Genomic DNA, 20,375 nt, shown 5'->3' with positions numbered 1-20,375 from the left:
AAGAGGTTAGAGAGAAGAAAGAGCCTTCATATGAAAAAATTACCTCAGAAAAATACTATAATTACCACAGCAATTACATACCTTTCTAAATATTAAGAATTTCTTATACTAGCCAAACTACCTATTAGGCGTCGGCAGGAGAGGGCTGCCACCGCAGGCCGCGTGGGACAGGCCGCGTTCCAGCCAGCGCTGACACGGCTCGGAGCAGCCTGTGAGGCACCAACCCCGCCGCAGCAGCAGGCCTGAGGCGGCTGTGGCATCCCCCCGCAGGCAGGCGTAAGGGAGAAGCCATCAAGGGCTGGAAACATTTGGAAACACCGCTGGAAAAGTGTCACGGTGAAAGGGGTGTGCTTCTAGACACCGTGGCCTGCAGGTGACTGACACCAGGGCAGGGACAACCCTGAGGGACTGTGGCTATGGGTGACCCAGGCTGAGGTGGGGACCGTCCTGAGGGACTGAGGCCCATGGGTGACCCACACTGAAGAGGAAAAAATAAAGAGCAGAGGAAAATCAGTGGGCAGGGAAGAGTGGCACTGAGAAATTAATACGCACAGAGCTGCTGGGAGAAACCTACACAGGACCCCGACCCCCAGCACCTCGCCCAGGAGAGGGGAGGGACTGAAACAGGCAGCGAAGGTAATGGGTGCCGAAACCAAGGCGTTGGGGGGGCGGGAATGCTGGGCAGAAGCCGAGCCCAGGCAAGGGGCAGAAAGGCTCGATTCAGTGTTTCTTTCCTTTTCTCAATGCCCGAATCAGTGATCAGAAGTTTGTGTTAATTACGTAAAAATTATGTGACTCCATGCTGTTTTACGCACAGCTCAGTTAATTTTCAATTAAATTTTAAATTGAAAAAAGTAGAGTTTATTTATTTCATTTTTGCTTTTTTGGAAGTATTTACACAGTATTTCTGCTGTACTACTTAGGCAAAATCATGAGTTTGGATTCTAGCTACATACATTTTTACATTTTTTGATATAGATGAGCTTTTTGCTTTTCCTGAAGTAAAAACTTCACTTAAAGAAAATGTTTCTTTTTTCTTCCTACATCATTCACAGTAACTGTCACAACTACTGATAAACACAGAGATTATACATCAAAAAATGGCTGGTCAAGTATCTTAATAATTACTTAGCTGAAATGTTCTTTCAACTGACAAAAGCTATTTAGATTACAGTTAATCACAATTTTTTTGAAGGATAGTAAATTTTTTTTATACAATATGTAATTACATCTTTCTACTACATGAGTTTCTGATAATTATGCAATTATCATGCAAGGAGATTAGTATGAAAGATACTCTGAACTAACTGCTTGCTATCTGTTAAAAATACAGCAAATGCACGTATACCTCAGGCTTACGTACTTAATTCTCCATACAATCTCAAGGATTTGCACTGCTGTCACTAAGGTCATTTATTTTAGTACACAAAGAGCACTTCCCTTGTAGCAAAAAAAGCAAAATCCTCCTTACAATCAAGCATTTGAAGACATTTTTAGGATCTATACATACGATAAAACCCCATGTTTATAAAGTGTTAGCAAAAGAATATCAGCAAAGGAGAATTTATAAAACCACTAATTCCTACTCCCTCTCCCTCCCCCTGCAAATTGTAGTTCTGATGTCGGTTTTGGACATGTTAAAGCCATCCTTACCTACATGATTAATCCCATTACTCTTAAATACTGTAAAACTAGCCTCTTTTCATGGATCTAAAACAGATACCTGTACCATGGAAAATAAACTACCATACACCATAAATTTCAGGCAAACTACGATGCAGATTATTATTCTTTGCAACTCCCAAACTCAAGACAACTTGTTTAAGGGGTTTCAGATTGCAAGTCATCGAAAAACACTTTGAAAACACTGTCAACGTGGAAAAGCTTGCATTGGAAAATCACAGTGTCTGTCCAGTTGGTTCAGATGGCATCTTATATCCATCACCTGCCTGCAACATTGTTCAAGCGAATTGTGTGATGTAAAACATGACAGATAGCAACAAATGATGGAAGAAAAAAAAAATTTGGGGAGGAAGAAAAGTCATGAGATACTCACAGCAATTATATTGAAGAAGTCATCATCTCCAAGGGTATCCAAAATAGATGAAACTGTCTGTTTTGCAATAGTCAAGCGAAGACCTTTCATACTGCCACTGACATCTACTAAAATTACCACATCTTTTGGAGAAGTCGCTGCCTGGATGTACCTAAGAAAAAAGACCAAACAACTTGTTCTTTTCAATACTGAACTTCTTCCTTTCAGATTTCTTTAACACTGGCAGCCATCATTACCTACCATTTTCGATTTCTGCAGTCAAATGCAATGACTCCATTCTCGTCGGGTTCCCATTTAATTCCTGTTTTAAAATACATGAGATAAAAAGATTAAATTACATTTTCCCAGTACCTGTTCAAAATGTATCTGTGGTATTGGGGCTAAGTAGCACTTAAGGGAGTTTCACACTTTAAACTAACAGGCAATGGCATTATAAAATAGGAAATACTGGGAAAAATAATTTAATAAAATAGAACCACCGGAAAAGATTTTTTTTTCCTCCTCTCTCCGTTTTAGCCTACTGTAAGGTGAAAACCTCTTCAAGCCTACCATGTTCATCATATTACTGTCACTAAAGAATTGTCATACTTGGTCACTAGTGCTGGCAAGCTTTATGGGGGCTTTATGTTTTATGGCAAGCTTTATGCTTGCCAAGTCCCTTTCAAATCTTGAGCGCTTACTGCCCATGGCCGATCTCCACAGGTTATGCTATCCTGCTTCACTCACAGGTCATAAACCTGATGCTTTGCTCACATCACTCTGAAGAGGTAATATGTCCTGGCTGTGGGTCAAAACAAATATGATAAAAATCATCTCCAACTAAAAAAAAAATAATTAATAAAATCGACAGGACAATCCTTCCTGCTTTTTACACTAATTTTCTAGCACAAATCAAGAAACAACCTTTAAAATAAGGACTATCTTCTACGCTTGAAATATTTCCTCTACACTTGAAATACCATGGAGCTTGAGAACTGAACTATAATCTAGAACTAAGACAGATGTAGTAGCCATTACTTTCAGTTACTTTCAGACATACAAGCTTATAGTAAACCTGCTCACATTAAACTCAAGACTTCAGGCTTAAAAATCCATGGCTTGCTAAACCACGTCCGCTAAAGCAACAGTTCCCACTATGGGCCTGATCCAAAGTTACAGGAGCTGAGGATCAGTTTATTTAACTTTTTAGTTTAGTTAATATGTAGTAAATTTGGTATGTGATGAAGCATAAAACTTAATTGTTAACTACACATTTTAACCTATTTCTATAGAAATAATACAAGCATTTTATTACAACTGGTGTGAAGTAAACTTTAAAACAAGTTTTTGAGATCTTTAAATGTAAGTATGTCAGGTTAAGTGGAAGTCTAAAAACTGAACGATAAATTACAATTAATTCTTACTGTATGCATCGATAGAGCTCATTATCTAAGTTCAGTACTATATGAAGGGTCTAATCCTTTCACTCTCCTTCTTCACAGTCTGTTTAGAGTTTATTTTGCAAATTGGTAGAAAAAACCCAGAACACCGGAAACGTTGGTTAGATATCTCTCTCTCTGAAAACTAGGTGAAGTAAAATCAAACCTGCAAACATGAAAGTCACGATTTGTGACAACATTCAGTGGAAATTTGCAGCCATAGCATTCTTTAGTGTATTTTAAGTAAGAACTTTTATTCTTACCTGGATATTGTCTGAAAAATCCTTTTGCGCTTCCAAAGTACTGCCAGATGAGAGAAGGGTCACGATCAAAATTATCAACAAACACCTTATTTAAAGATTCTGACCAATAAACTCCATTTACAATGGCTGGATCTGGAGGGGCGGTGGGGAGAGGGAAAAAAAACAACACAAAGAAAAGTGATTTTACCTAAAAAGAATCCCTTGAACTCTGTCATCTTCAGCTTATTCAGTACCCAAAAATCTAGTGACTGCAAACTATTGCAGAATGTCTTTCGATTTCCTTTGTTAATTAAGTGATTCAAAATAAATGATACACTTAAACAATGAAAGTATGGTTAAAACACAGAAGAGACACCACATATACATTTTTTAGATAAGTTAAAATGGCTCATTAGACCATTTATCTGGAACTACTGTATCGCTTGTCTGGAGAACATAAATAAGTTAATCTAATAATAGATTATTTACTCAATTTACTTTCCTTAAATGCATGGAATGTCTCATGGCAAGACTTCATACTTTTTTTTTTTAATCTTCAACTTGGTAAGAACTTTCTCACTATATTTGAAAGTTTATGTATGGGAACAGAAAGTGAAATGTCTTTTATTTCACACTTGAATGCATTACGATATACCTTCAAACACAAAATTTCATGACAAATGACACTAATTGTTATTTGGAAAACACTGGACCCAGATTTCACAACAATTACCTCATCATGTTTTATTCCCATAGGAAGAGGAACTACAAAGCAAAAAAACTAGATGTTGAAAAAAAGTTATTCTTGTTTAAACATCCCCATCTATCAATTCTTAAAAACCCCGGCTGCCCAAGTATATTTTAAGGTGCAGATTCAGTTTGATAGTGGGTAATCAGAAATAAATGAACATATCTTTAAAAATTACTCCAAATTGTGAATTTTGAAAGACGAGAAACAATTAAGATATACTGTATTCCCAATTCAATCTGTACGTGAAGTCAGCAGAATAGAAAGAACAAAACTAAAATCACAGATGTATTATTTTCATTCATGAAAGTGTGCATACATGAATATGCAGTAACATTTTCTCAAGCATTTGAAATGATGCTTCCATTAGCTTGCAAAATAATGTCGCTGTACTGATTTCAGAAGATTGCTTAGAATGTGATTTTAATGGAGTGGAAAAAAGGTGAATTGTTATCTTTTCTTACATTCATCAAGAAAAACAGCAGAAAAAGGGAAATGTCTCAGCTACAAATCTGTGAATGTTGCTTTCTTCTAAATATTTAGGTTTACATAAATGGACTGCTGAAAAAGCAAGGTCAACAAAGCAGATGTTGTTTTTAAAACATGTCTAGTATAGTTACTTGTTTCCCTGGAGGATGAAATATAGATTTAAAATCTGTCCAACTAGACACATATCAAACAAACCTATGTCACCAGTCTAATGGTAATACTTCAGTTTTGCCTAGCTGGCAAAATCCATTGTCCAGTTGCTTCCAACTCTGCAGTTACTCCAAGAACAAGCTGTTGATTAAGACATCACAAATTAACTGTCAAGACTGCCTATCCTGGGATCTATCATCAGTTTGTAAAAATATGCTGCTATTTCAGCACCAAAATATTGATCCATTGTTCAGCATTTAGACATTACACGAGAAACAATGCACTAAAATGAGAATCCTATTCTCAGTCCACTGGAACCTCCCAGTAATTAGCTCAAACATTGCTATTTTGGTTCTGCTCCTACACACAAGTTCTGGTGGAGTATCTTTATCACTAAAGAGTACAGTGGCATTATTGACTCAGCATTACAATATTAAGATAAGGTGATAAGTTTAATTCACCTTTGAAAAGAGCAACACAGTGAAGAGGGTTGGTTTTGTTGGGTTTTTTTTGTTGTTTGGTTGTGGGGTGCTTTTTCTTGGAATCGTTGCTAGAAAAGCCTGTTTATAGGAAAACCAAGGAACCTTTCCTCAAGCCTCTAGAGAACTAGAAACTCTTCATATGCCCTTCAGTCATCAGGATTAGTTAAAAGCCAAACAAATCAAACTGATTAATTCTATCTTAATTTACATTTAAAATAAAGTGTAGTGGTTCTTAACAACTTATTATTTAGATCTCGTTCCAAGGCTGGACACTGTACCTTAGTATTTTACAATATCATCAGTTCATCAGATGTCTTCTATTCTGGATTCCTCAGAGGCTAGTTTTTAATTCCCTTTCCTGATGAACCTGTGCTATATGGTGCCGCTCAGCTAAGCAGAACTTTCACTCTGCCTCCCAACCCAGCGATGATTTCCTTTGAACTCTGCATACACTCTGGCTCCATGAGGCCATAAAGTCATCCATCTGCTAAGCTCTAAACTGAATGTGAAATCCTTCCAGTGGCATTTCAAAAAATATATTTATATGTTTTTAGTTTTACATATATAAATTACTTTAAAAAAAACCCCAGACATATTAAACTATCCATGCCACCACAACAGCGGATTACTTTTTTTAGCCCATATATGAAGCGCCACTTAACATGTTTATACATCTGTACTACAGATTAGAGAACTCCGTGGAAATACAATCAGGAAATTTTCCTTGAGCATGACTGGTGGAGTCGATATGCTGATCACTATAAACATTAATCCAGTGACTCTGAAACTAATAGGAACTTTTTAGCTGAAAGGAGCATTAAGCAGGCATTTTAAATAAGAGGGCACAATTAAAACGTGAACTATGACGACTGGGTTCCTTCCTTCAAAATGAAACCCAGTGACAATTCACTACCTTCCTACACGCTGCGTATCTATTATGCTGGCTGTTCTTTTTATAATATACCAAATTACATTTTATGCATCAACCATTTTTAAAAGAAAGTAAATAAGGTCACACTCAGTTTAATCCTTAGAATACAAAGAAAAGTGAAGTGGGGAAAAAAATGTATGCACACCACGAAACTGCAGGCGTACAGACTTCATGCGGAAATCCCGTGTCTTTACTGGCCACTGCATCTTGAGGCAGAAGGATTTCAAACCTGAGCTCCTTGTTCTAAATTTGATAATGACTGTTATGTGGATGCATCTCTGTCCACACGCATCGTCCTAAATACATCCGAGTTCCTGACCATATATCCTCATTAAAATTTTACAGTCTCATCTTCTAATAACCTATTTGTTAAGTTTGTAGTTCTGGGCAATTTCCAAGTTTAGTAATTACACTTGTTTGCTTAAATTGCCCCCAATACTTCATTTAGAAACAGTATTAAGTTTTTGTATTATTGGTGAATGCCATCTGCATCCTCAAAATAGTTCTATGTCAATAGTGGTAAATAAATGCTTGTGAATATTCAGAAATCTGGGGAGGGAGAAAAAGAATAAATGATAAAGCTTAATATAAATGCAGAATCATTAACGTGATATTATGGGGCTCAAAGACAATAAATGTAAATAGCTTCTGCCACCATTCCTGAAACATAATTTCTGCTTTTGCTTCCTGATATTAACAGCTAAAATATAATTAAAACATTCCCTTTCCCTCGCCTTTTAGATGAGCTGGCTTGCAATTATATGGGATTTTGCTCCACTGCTGTTTGTGTAGATGTTACCTGTTTTTTACTGATATTTAATATAGAACCAACCCCCAGCAAATAGGTACACAGACATGAATCTGAAACAAAATCGCCAAAGAACAGTAGAAATGCATGTAGCAATTAAGTTGCTGTCATAGATACTGCTGACCCACAGAAACAGATCCGAAGTCTCGACAAAGGCAACCAAGGCGTGCAGACTGGAAGATGTGCAACGGCATGCCAAAGGTTAGCACTATAATGAAATGTATTTTAATTCACAGAATCCATAAAAACATCTAGAGTAGAATAAGTCTATGCAATGAAACTAATACATACACAATGCGTTTTTCTTTCTAATTATTCCAGCAAGGTTTATAGAAAATAAGAGAGACCACTGAGGAATTCAGTGACTATGAAGAAAGTGTGGAATGCTTCTCTTTCTTGCCATACTCTGCTTTATTACCAAGAAAGAAAAATGTTACCAATGGTCCTTAGTTTTTTCACTATTATATTACCTCTGTAATATAATCACTAATTTCTCCTGGAAAGCTGTCAAAGATGCTGACATCCAAAATTATGTTCTTTCTTGTAATAACTGATGACCTCAAGGGCAGCCCCTAACGTTGCATAGCAGTACCGTCATACAATGCAGCAGTACAAGCACAGCCTACAGGACCAAGCCCTGGCAAAGCAATGCAAAATCCAGCACCCTTTTGGCTCAAAGATAGCAACAATATTAGCTTAGTTTTGATGACACTGACAACATATTTAGTCTGGTCATATTTTAAAGAATAACAAAATCACATACTTTGCTGGGACATACACCAACAATCTAATAATTATACTACTCAACACTAATACGAATGCTTTTCAGGGTGGTCCAACATATTCAAGAGCTGGGGCTAGATGCCAATTTTGGCAACTGCCTTTGCTTTTTTCTTTCTCTTCCCCTCCCTCTGCCTCCACTGGGTAATGTGGACGCATCAGCTCACAGATCAAAGCATCTGTCCATCTGTAGACACAGAAGAAGGTGTTTGTCCATTTTGCTTCATGTACTGAGAACCATTCACCAATGTCAGAAATCACAGTCCCTCCTCATAAGTATATGGGGTGGTAAAGACTGTATACAAAGGCTTAGTAGTAGGTATTTAGTTCTTTCAGCTTCCAACGTTGCCCTAATAGCATTCCCCTTCTCTTTTGAAGTGTCAGCAGGAGAACTGGAGTATGGCCAGATGTGTTTATTTTTATGATGAGTTTCATGAGTAGGTCTGGGGTTTGGGGGGGGTTTGGGGACTTTGTGTTTTGGTTGGGGGGGGGCGGTTTGTGAACAAGGTGGTCTGAGATTCAACTTTAGTTTATTTGAAAGCCAGAATTACAGCAAACTTCTCACTAACACCTTTCTGGAATAGAGATTCAGTTCTGACTCTGCTAAGAGCTTGTCACTTAACAAATTATAAAAAAAAAAAAAAAAAAATGTCCTGCAGCAAATCAGTGTCACCCATTTGGCTCCTGACCTGGTTGGACCCTGCTTAGCTTATCACGTGTAATAGCTAAAAGCAACCAGTATGTGAAGAGTACCTGCGAGTCAGAGCAGAGCTCTCGAAACAGCATACAAGCAGGATCTGTGAACACAGAACATTATCTTTTTTTTTTTTTTTTTTTTTTTAAATTAAAGGAAGAACTTGGAGCAAAAGTCAAATGCTTCCCTTACTGTCCACCCCAGAAAGAACTAGAAAGATGGTGCTTTAATAGAGCTGTTATCACAGGAGACAGACACACGGGGCAGTCACGCCTATCACTAGGACAGTCTAACAAAACAGGATTGCCTACCCAGCGATTGCTAAGAGGCCTTTAGCTGAGGAGAGCTAAGGTCAAAACCCAGTAATCCTGACAGATGATCACTCCATAAATTAATGTGACCACAGATACCAGGATATTTCTGTATTTTCAGGGAAACACGCTCATTCCCATGTTTTTGCAGGATGCAAATTGAAGACTATGAAACTTGAAAAATCAGGAAGAAAATACCACACCACAGAACAGGATGCCAGGGTGCGACTGACAGACAGCGCGAGCAACATGAAAAACCACTGTTAGAAACAGTTTTCCAAGTAGGAAAGGAGAAAAAAAATGCTCAGAACATAGGAGTTAACAAAATTGAATAGATACCCTATATGCACTGCAATTTCATCACAGAAGCAAAATTAGTCTTGAATACTGAAAAAAGAACCAGTTCTGACACATGGCAAAAAGAAATTTCTGCACTGGCTGATGGAACAGTGGCTATCAGCCACCAGGAAATCCAAACCCCTACAAGTGGCAGGGCAGGAAAGTGTCATGACAAACAATACAGAAAGCCAGTGGAACACACTGCAAATTAGAGGAAAAGAAAGTAAATGTGACTGCTGCTCAATGAAGTCAACTGCGCTCTAAAATATTTGACACACAACATCCCAAAAGGGGCCATTTTAGCAGAGCTGTTGTCGAAGTGATAGATGACAAAGGCAAGGCACAGCCTTGGAAATAAAAGTCATCCTTATGGAAGTTTCTCAAGGGCAGGTCTCTTCACAAATCTTTACAAAAGCCATTTTGACCACGCAAACTAACATTTCATTATAAATGTCTAATTCCTATTGCTCAGGCATTCAGAGAGGGACAAGGAATTATAGAAACAGGTCAACTTAGTTACATGACACAGTGCAGTAGGGACCAACAAATAATGCTTTGAACCGGAGATGTTAGAGACCTCCTAGTTTTATCAACACATCGTGCCTCCTGCATACAAGTGGCAGCATGAGAACCTTTAGAGAGAAAAGTTTAAGGCACGTAAAATGCACTACAGTCATACTGGGCCATAATAAACTACACCTCTACTCCGACATTCCTGGGGGTATCAACATAGTATGAATGTGCAAGGATCAGATACGAGAGCACACTTAGATATTAGCACGACAAGCCATCGTCCCTCATCCTCTAAAAATCAATAGTCCCTTACTGCTGTAGTGCTTTATAGTCCTTGTGTAGTACTTCTTCCTCGCACAAAAGGCTGTTTGCACAATGCGAGTGAAATGGAAGTTTTACTCAAACGAAAAATAGCTGGAAAAAGCCTGAGAGATAAGAAAATGTTCAGCTGGTTCAAAACCTCTGAAGGTAGTATTAAAACATACTGAAAACACTGAGCAGATGCACAAAAGCATCTTGAGATGAATACATTGCAAAATCAGTTATGGATTCTTAAACACTATTTACTCCTTCAGGAATGTGCCAAATAAAAGCTGCAAGAAAGACACCTAAATAAACAAAGTACAGTGTAAAAATGTCTTTGTAAGTTTTTAGCCAAACAATATTTTGAAACAGTTTATATTCTAGCCAAGCATACTAATACTTAACCAGAAGAGCAAGCCACCTTTTCTCCTCTTCACACAACACAGATCCAAGAAAAATCAAAGGAGGTCTGTGTTATGTAGCAGGATGGAGAGACAAATTATTACTGTATTCTAAAATAGTAGATGAAATGAAGAAAATGTATCTTTAGATAAACTTCTGTAATTCTTTGTCAAATGTCAATCTTCTCCACTCCATACGAAACAAAAGCTACAATTTTTACATTTGTCATACAACCTTTTAATCAATTCTTTTTGCATATTCAATCCTAAAGGTTCTCAGAAACCCAGAACTATTATATCAATTACCACTAAATTACCAGATTAAGAATGCTTTTCCAACATAGTTCATGGAGAAAAAGTCTTCAAAAATCTTTAAATAATGCAAAATAAACTGAAAAGCAAATAAAACTCCTCAATGCATTCCTAGAATATAAACTCAGTCCATTAAAAATAATCTTGTCTTGAATCATGAGATTTGTTTTTCATGCATATATCCCACACTACAAGATAGCCTGGGTACTTTTACTTGTTTGTTATTATAAGCCAATAACAGAACATACCCTGTTTCTCTGATTGCTTTTTTTCTCATTAAAATAATGAAATAAACACAAGTAAGGAAAATTAGCAGTTTAAAAGATAACAAACCAATTATAATTAATTTTAATTATTTTTTTAAAGGTATATTACTGTTGGAAAAGAGGGAAACAGTTTGCACGTTAGAGGCTAATGATGAGCAAAAGCCTAAAAGAAACAGACAGAAAGTGGAAGTAACTGCTCCCAAATAATAATTAGGCATATAATGTCAATAACATGTTTAGTGTATAATATATACATTTACATACACACGTATATAGCCGTAGACAATAGATGTATGGTGGGGTTTTTGTTTGTTGTTGGTTTGGGGTTTTTTTGATGACTCAAACCTTTCTTCGGGTTACAGAGTGATCATACAAAAATGGAAGACGGCACCAAGAAAACCTCAAACCCAATATTTTTCCAGACTCAAAATGCAGAGAATGAAGATAAGGAGGAGGGTACCTTGTACGTTTAAAGCAACTAAATTTCTTTGCACTTGGTGCAAGACAAAGGCAACTGCTCTTGGGACAGGACAATGATGCCCTAATTGATGTTCCTTGAACCTGTTGGGTGGAATGAATTCCTATTGCTGCTGAGAGATGAAGAACGAATCTTTTTGCAAGCACAAACACTAAACAAATAATGCCTGGCTTTGGGCACTAACTTCTGCCGTGCTGATCACAAGGCAACATAAACCTACTTCAGTCTCACAAAAAGGAATAATTATGTTTATAAATTATTTTTGGAAAAAGTGAATTTCAAACTTTTCTTAAATTTAAAAATGTACGTCTAAATGGTAATTGATACCATTCCCTTTTTATCTTGCCATATAACGTGTATTTCATGTAAGAACTTTTCACCATGGCATTACAGACTGACCTTTCAAACAAGCCACATGTTACCAACACATCTTTAAAAGCCAAATGCAGCTGGATGTGGCAACACTAATTAAACTAGTCCAATACGTTCAACTGTCTCCTTACTGGTTCTGCAGTTATGACTGTCTGGGGACAGATTCCATAATTTCAGTGCTGACATGCTTAAAGTTTCTTTTTCATTCAGTGTAATTGGAAACAGGTGAGAAGAGAACTTGCTTCACTTAAGGGATGCTTGGGTAAAGTAGGTAATAATCAAATCAGGATAATCAAAAACGAAGCTGAAATAACTTTTCAGACTTCTATTCAGGTAAGCACCCCGAACACAACATGCCTCCAAATCAGAGCTGTTGAGAGTACGGACAGTAACAGTGCTTGGGTTAAAGCTGGTTACAAAGTCTCAGTTAAATATCGATTAAAATGTACTCCCTTCAAGTTCAGTAAATTCACTCCGATTCAAAGAGAGCTTGCCAGTGCCTTGCTGCTTATTCATGTTCTCAGCCTAGTGATACTTTCGCTTGTGCTTCATTTACTTCATTCTTGAAAATTTTGTCTTTGTAGTCCACACTCTCTCCCTATAGTTCAAAGGGTTCACATGCCATTTATACAACATCCCTCAAAGTAAAACAGGTGAATTACAGCGAGGACAAAATTCAGTTTGAACATACAAACCCGAGACGTTTTCTAGAGAGGTAGTGAGTGGGACCCAACGGGAACTCACGCTTAGGAAACCTGTGGCAACAGACCTCCCTGTGTTCGCTTACGCATCCACCCAGGAACGTGGGGCGCAGGGCCACGCTGAGATGTGGTTCCAGGGCTGGCAGTCACAGAGCTGAACTAGCATGGCAGCAAGCAGGGGCTAACGAGCAGCCCTGCAGCAGGATTCGCTATCTGCACCTCCGCACTCGGCATTACCCTTTAATGCTCTCAGTTAAGCTCCACTACGTACTGTGGGTATGCCTTCATATACTCCTGTATGGGTTACGCAGTACCCAGGCCCAAGCGGACAGGAATAACAGCATTAAACAGCTGTTGCTTCCACCTCTTCACAACGGGAACTAAAATGGTGGCTCCACAGCTTCGAATCAGTCATCAGAGAAGTTAATACTCATCAGAGACAATAATACAGAAAAAGGAAAGATAAAAGAGAATACAGAGTAATTTTCTACCATTACAGGCCTAAGGTAAATTATTGTCGCTTTCTTGCCACTGGAATAAGAAGGAAGTAGGGGAGGCATTATGATTAACAGAAATGTCTCGGGTCAAAAAGCCTCTTAATATTGTCCCTGAAATAGTGTGCATTAACAAACCTTCGCTGGCTCGCGTTTGTCAAATGGCAAAACCCCGCGCCAAGTAACTAAGCAACAGCTGCTGAATAAGGAGTGGTAGAGAGTAGGGCTTTTTAGAGGAAAAACTTAATGTTACCGTGTAGCCTGTATCTGACATCTAGTTGCCATGGTGATGTGGATGTATTAGAAACATACAGATTAGCGCCACAGCCAGAGACAGACAGACTGGGATACAAGAAAGATAAAGCACAGTATACGTCTTGCGTGGTGATGCCAACATTTCCAAAAGGCTTTCTGTTAAAGACAGAGAATTGAATAAAGGAAAAAAAATATCTGTGAAGCTAAAGCCCTTTGCAAGAACAAAGCAGCAGCCTGAGTAGACTCTGGGAATCGGATCTGAGGCAGAATTTGAGCAAAAACAGATGGAACAAGTGGAGAAGTCTGTGCATCTTTGTCCAATAGCCAGTAAGAGTTAAAACAAAGAAATATGGGAAGATAGGAAATTCTCTGCAACCCTGACTCAATCAGTTAGACTAAGAAAGTTCCTTTTAAATTAAATAATGACCAAAGTTAGGAAGACAGTGCAAACACTGTTCTAGAGATCTTAAAATGTGAAGACAAACGATTCAGGGGAAGGATTTCAAAGCATAAATGTAGTGGTCCAGGACAATATGTGGCCGTGACTATTTAAATAAGAACTCCAGGATGTTGAATTTTCAGAAGCATAGTCCATAAAATCATATATGACAGTGACAGACAAGATTTTATTTCTTAATTTCACACCTTGCAGGAAAAGGGTTTTACGTATCTGCTAGCTGCAGATTATAATCTTTCTGCATCACTTGAGAAATGAATTTTTTTGGTTCTAATATTCTAGAAAATAGGTAATCTCGATTTTGACAGCCACTTGGAAGGCATTGATAGGAAAGTATGACTGAACAATATTCATAGCTCTTTTTAAGTATCAAATTGAAAAAACCTCATTTAATCAAAAAATGGTTGTGGTTCATCACGTTTCAATATCTTTTAGAGAAGGCTCTATTACATGTGGCAGATTTTTTTTCCTATGCAAGCAAAACTTTTGATTAGAGTCTGCATTTATTGACTTGTACTGCATAAACTCATCTTTTAACGCGCAGTGAAAATCATGCAGTGGAAATGCCATTTGACACAGGTGATATTCTTTGCCAGTCTCGAAATTGTTCAAGCGAAACTTAAAGATAATTTGTGAAGTCTAAGATCTGCTTTTACAATATTTCCAGCATTCAATAAGTAAACACGGTGAGCAGAAAAGCACAGACTAGGCCTGATGCTTTTGTTACTAAAGACACCGAGCTCACAATTATTCAAAGCTGTATTGCATTCATACTGTTTGTAAACTATTTCTTAAAGTACTAGTGATTATGAAGACAGAAAGATAGGAAGGAAGGAACCAACTGCAAGAAAAGAAAGAAAGCATCTTGCAACAGGACAAGGGGTATTGGTTTTAAACCAAGAGAGGGTAGATTTAGACTAGATATAAGGAAGAAATCTTTTACAATGAGGGTGGTCAAACACCAGGCCAGGTTGCCCAGGGAGGTGGTCAACGCCTCATCCCTGGAAACATTCACAGTCAGGCGGGACAGGGCTCTGAGCAGCCCCATCTGGTTGAAGATGACCCTGCTCATGGGCTACATGACCTTTAAAGGTCCCTTCCAACCCAAACCATTCTACAAGCCAGAAAATAATATGAGAGCACACGAATAATTGATTGCCAACTTTCCATAATAATAATTATTATCATAATACAAAGCTTTTGAACAAAGGTTTAAGTCACATGATAAAATCTCTACTTTCAACAGCCAGTAAACAATAGGTGACAAGAGAGACAAAGAGAGGCACGAACGACAGTACACACGTGCTACAAATAATTGTGTCATGAGCAAAGCTGTAAGAGAAATAAAGCCTATTTCTGCAGAAGAGTATCACAAGCTTGTAAAAAAAGACCAAATCAAACACATGAAGTCTTGGAAGAATGCTAAATATTGGCTGTACACAAGTAAAGCAACTGAATTGTGAAAATAACGAGAGCAATGATAAAACTTGAATTGAAACCTATAGGAAAATAAAGGATATTTATAGTCCTCTTGTCCCTGAAATGAGTGAAGTCCAAATATACTTCAAGACCTGTAAGAGACTTTTTAATCACTTCTTTTATAAATCCGTATTTACTCAGAGCAATCATTGTTGCAGAATCAAAACATTGCTAATACTTGAATGTGTTTCAAATACAACGGTGCGGAATTAGTGTGGTATTACTTTAAAGAAAAATCAATTTAGACTATTATTAATAAAGATGACTTTATCTTTTTTACATATTATTGAACTTTTAATTGTATTTTACATTCATGAACCATTTTTTTTAAAAATGCTGATGACACAGCTTGAGACTCTCAGCAACATATTGTGTGCCTTATGTTTGTTAGTTCGGTTGACATAAACCATATCTCCTGTTGACAGACATGCTTGAAAATATTCAAGGACTTCAGCATCCATCACAGAAAAACTTTGCAGTTATGGAAAGCACTGATAAAATCCCTTCCTGTACTTCAAAAACACCAGAACAGCAGCTATACCACAGTATGAGCATGGAAAGAACAGGTGGAAGACAGTCAGACAGACTTCTCTACGTTAAAATTTATGTTACTGCTTTTCTTTTTCAACGCAGCAGATTAACTCTTGGGCTGTATAACACTGATATCAAATTTTATTTTCTATCTTGGTTCTTCTTCTCTGTCAGCAAAGACACAGCAAGACCTTGCACTAAGGCTGCTACTTCATTCGCTAAATATACCTGCACAGATATCTGACAATCTGCGATCCAGTGTCATGTGTGTTTGGGTTTGGGGTGCTTTTTTACGGTTAGTTTGGTTTGGGTTTTGGGGGGTTTATTTAGGGCTGGTTTTGGGTTGGTTTTTTTAACACCTCAAACCAAAAGGCTTTGGATAAATTAATTTTTCACCTGATTATGCCCAAACTGTTCTCCAGCTTCCTTAAAAAAAGATCTTCCCCGTAACATACCTGTATTTCCTAACATAACAGTGACGTAAAAATGTAAAGATAATTTACACCTGACAATTTATGATAGCAAGGATTTCATAACCTAGCCGGTGTCTGGGCTGCTGATAGGTATTTGCCAAAGACGGGCCAACCTGATAATAAGAAAAAAATCCTTCTTAGTGCCAAAGCAGCAACAAGCAGAATGCACATATCACGGTCTAACGTCAGGGGTAGGAAAGAGGGAACTGTGATTAGGGAGAGATTTTTAAAAGTCAGTTATGGGTATTTGATTTAAACCATATTGTTCACTTGCTCCCCTTCTCAAATACATTATAGTAGGGAACAAAGACTTAAGTCAATTGCAAAATTCACAAAAACATAACTGTGACCCCAAAGTGTATTTCCAAATCACGTGGCAGTACTATGAAATATAACTTGCTTAGTGTAACTAAGGATGGGAAAATTCAGTCTTTTATACTGGTAGACATTACGAAATGTCAGACAAAGTTGTAGGAAAATGCTAAGAGAAATATATTCGGTATAAATAGTGTCAACATTAAAAAGAAATCAATATAAGCACTATGCTAAAAGTTCAGGTAACTTCCTTAATTTAAAATGTACTCACATAAGGAAAAGTTGAAACATGGTTCAATAGTATAAGCCCCATTCTCCATTATAAATGAAAGCTGGAGAGTAACTTTCCAGACCCAACACTTTTGAGGAAATTTTATGCATTATTCTGACATTTCATTATTAAAATCAGTAATTGATTCTAACATAATTTCTTCTCCCTGCACAGACATACTTCCTCCCTGAAGCAGAGTCCACTGCCTTTCAGATGGGGTCGTCATTGATATCAAGTTTCTAAAAAAGGAAAATGCATTTGAATAACGATCTGCCCAGACATTGGTATTTTAATTCAGTTTGAGCAACAAGTAGGAAAGCGGAAGGTGCTTCCAAGTGGCTCCCTGAATCAGAAAGCCATTTATGGAAGATAGTTATTTTTGTGGACTTTACTACACGTAGTCATGTTAAGATGCTCCTTTTGCGCATTAACCATTACATCCTGCTTTTCCACACACCAATCAACATTTGACCTTGGGCACTTCAAATACAATAATCGGTTCTTTTCAGAGTCCAAGAACTACTAATTCCAAGCTAAGAGTAGACATTACCCTGGTTCAACAGGGAAACTGAACATACATTAACGTAAATCAAACTACGAAGAAAAATTTCCAAAACTAAGTCTGTTCAGAAGAAGCCTGTTCATGGTGCTTCTGCTGTGTGCACCTAGAATGACTGGCATTGAAGTATTTATGCGATATTCACCCCAGGACTTTACTAGGAGTAACGTGCAAAAAGCCCAAGCTAAAAGATGTAGATATCAGTTCCACAGAACTTTGAAGCACAGGCTTCCATCTCCCCACACAGAGCACAGTAGTTCAACAAGCGTTAAAATTTAAGACCATGAAAATCAATGGAACATAACTGTTTGTGGGGAGGTGGCACGCACTTGGTGCTGTGCTGAACAGCCACGTCTAAAACTCTTCAATTGACACAGAGTTTGAAGTGAGATACTGTGCCTCAGGGAATACAGTGGAACCCCGCTGGAAACAAACTATGAGAAAAGAAGCAAACACTAAAATACTGGTGTACAAAAATATTGTATCTCCAAAAAGCTCTATGTCATATGCTCTACAAATGGAAGATCGTGCAGAGCTGCCATCTAGCTATCTCTGGATGGAAAGTAAAATAGAGAAATTAACCTTGTGCTGCACTTCAATAAATTAAAATTCTTCTAATCCAGGACTCGACAACTTAGTTGCAGAACCATGGTCACAAAACTGTCTTGCATCCATGATATTACCATGCAATACTCCAGTGAATCGTGCATCTATGCCAACAACCTTCGGGGTAAGAACAGACTGCACAACTCCGCACCACGTAGCATAGATGTTCCTGTACGTCTTTTCCTCTGACATTCACTAGTGATGAAAATAAAAATACATTTTGAATAATTAAGAGTATTTAGAATTTGAAAATCTATTGCTTATCTGGTAGTAAGTTTGGACTCTCTGCTCAAGGACTTTTAATAAATAGAAGAAACTCAGTGGATAACTAAGTCTTGCAAAGCTGTAGAATACATTTAATTCCACTGTCAGCTGTGTTAATAGGATGAAGGTTTATCCTCTAAGACATATTCCTCCATTATAAAACTCAGCAAATAAAACAAGATTATATATATAGTAAACTAGAAATGACAACAAAGCAAAAAACTCCCATTAGTTTAAATCAACTTATGTAAGCCTACTTCCTTTCTATTGCCAACAGAAATTATTTCTCTCTCTCCCTTTTTGGTTTGTTTTTTGGGTTTTTTGGTTTTTTTTTTGTTTAAGGCAAAATCAGACTGATCCCACTAAAGAGATTATCCTCCTCCCCCAGTCTGCCTCTATTGGCACATGTCTACCTGCTCCCCATCTCTCGGAGACTACTGTCCAGAGCTGGTAGATAGATTCACATACAGTCAGTCACCCCCACCCTAGCTCTGTCAAAATTATTCTATTTTCAAACACTCCGCTAGGAGAAAATGCTGAGCTGATGCCTTTTACCGAGGCAGTTTCGGGAAGAGCGTACAGAACAGCTTACGACTGCTGGCTTCAACGGGACAGCAACACCAGCAAGCACAAGCGGCAGAGAGCAGTAACTTCTTATCCCCCACCAACCTGCAGCTGACATCGTACATCCAATTGTGCCCTGAGACACGTCACAACTTCTTTATAGGTAATTCATCTCCAAAGAGGGACCACAGAGAGCCTTGTCATAACCATAAGCACAAAGGAGATCAAGCAAGAACTAGCTCATACAGCAAACGAAGAATGAAATTCAGGATTGAAAATAGGAGAAAGTCGTTCTCAGTAAGCAGCAAAAAAAGTGTAATGCAAAAAGTAATACAGTGTGCAATTGCCAAAGTGTCGGTACAGGCCTAAAAGGGAACAAATGAAATAGTCGGTGCAAGGACAACACCGCGCAGGTTCACCTAAGAGTTAGTACAAAGCTCAGCCCGAACCACCACATTCATTCTTTGTGTCTTCTTGGGAAAACAAAGAAAGGAAATGGAGGTAGCAGATACCCAACTAGGACAGTAAAACTGGCCTCATTCTAAAAGGCACTTTTATTTTTTAAGAACATTTAGAAAGGTTTTCTTTGTGCGTGTAACGTTTTAGTCCAGACTGAATCTGGAGGCAGAGCCACAGTGAAGACTTTAGGAGACATAAGGTTTTTAGAAATAAATAGTATTTTTATACTTGAAAAAACCTCTCAGGCAGAGAAGTCTCCCTTTAGAACTAAATTTCTCACAGTGAAGGAATGATTACACTGAGCACGTTTACTCTAAATAGAGTGGGGTTTTCTGTCCAGCTGTGATTAGGACCCATTTAGTCTTGTTATTCTGTTTCTACAGCAAACAGCCTGTGTGACTTCACTTTCCATTTTATTCATTTGTATCTAGAGGTCTGAGTGAGATAGTGTTTACCCACGTAAAAACCCAAATTATTCAAGGCAATCAAATTAGAGAGTTACATACCTAAGAATCTTACTATCTACCCTTGGTTACCAAAGCAGAGGCCGTAGACACCGAACTTCTTAAAATCCAAAATTATAACTACTTAATTTTTGGTAACAACAAAAGGTGGTTAAACAAAAGACTTGATACTTTTTGAGAAAACATATAGTGCATCATCTGTCCCTTTAAATCTCTACAGATCCTTACACTTTACAGTTATTCTGGAAACGTACTGCACGTTCAAGTCCCAGAAACAGTCAAGAAACACTGGAGTAATTCCCCAGAAACGGAACAGGATTCAAGAGCCGGCCAGCTGGGCAGGTGCCTGCTGTGACGCATCTAAGGAGCCTGTTTGCACTCCTAGGGATG

General features: G+C 37.9%; 1 protein-coding gene across 10 annotated transcripts in view; it reads right to left on the bottom strand.

Annotated features, from left to right (window-relative positions):
- Positions 1 to 20,375, bottom strand: part of CACNA2D3 (calcium voltage-gated channel auxiliary subunit alpha2delta 3) — a 551,700-nt gene that overhangs the window by 257,672 nt on the left and 273,653 nt on the right. For all 10 annotated transcript variants that reach the window (XR_012589415.1, XR_012589414.1, XM_074603368.1 and 7 more), the window contains 3 exons: positions 3,738 to 3,869; positions 2,297 to 2,357; positions 2,057 to 2,207 (listed from right to left, as the gene is read on the bottom strand). Coding sequence is in view for 8 of the 10 variants with exons in the window: in XM_074603368.1 (XP_074459469.1) it covers positions 2,057 to 2,207; positions 2,297 to 2,357; positions 3,738 to 3,869 (344 nt within the window). In the remaining 2 variants the exon portion in view is untranslated. The remainder of the gene's footprint in view (positions 1 to 2,056; positions 2,208 to 2,296; positions 2,358 to 3,737; positions 3,870 to 20,375) is intronic.

Source organism: Larus michahellis, chromosome 10, assembly GCF_964199755.1.
Source record: "Larus michahellis chromosome 10, bLarMic1.1, whole genome shotgun sequence".
In the NCBI taxonomy this organism is placed as follows: domain Eukaryota; kingdom Metazoa; phylum Chordata; class Aves; order Charadriiformes; family Laridae; genus Larus; species Larus michahellis.
The sequence above is the reverse complement of the archived record's forward strand: the minus strand, read 5'-3'. Positions and strand labels throughout refer to the sequence as shown.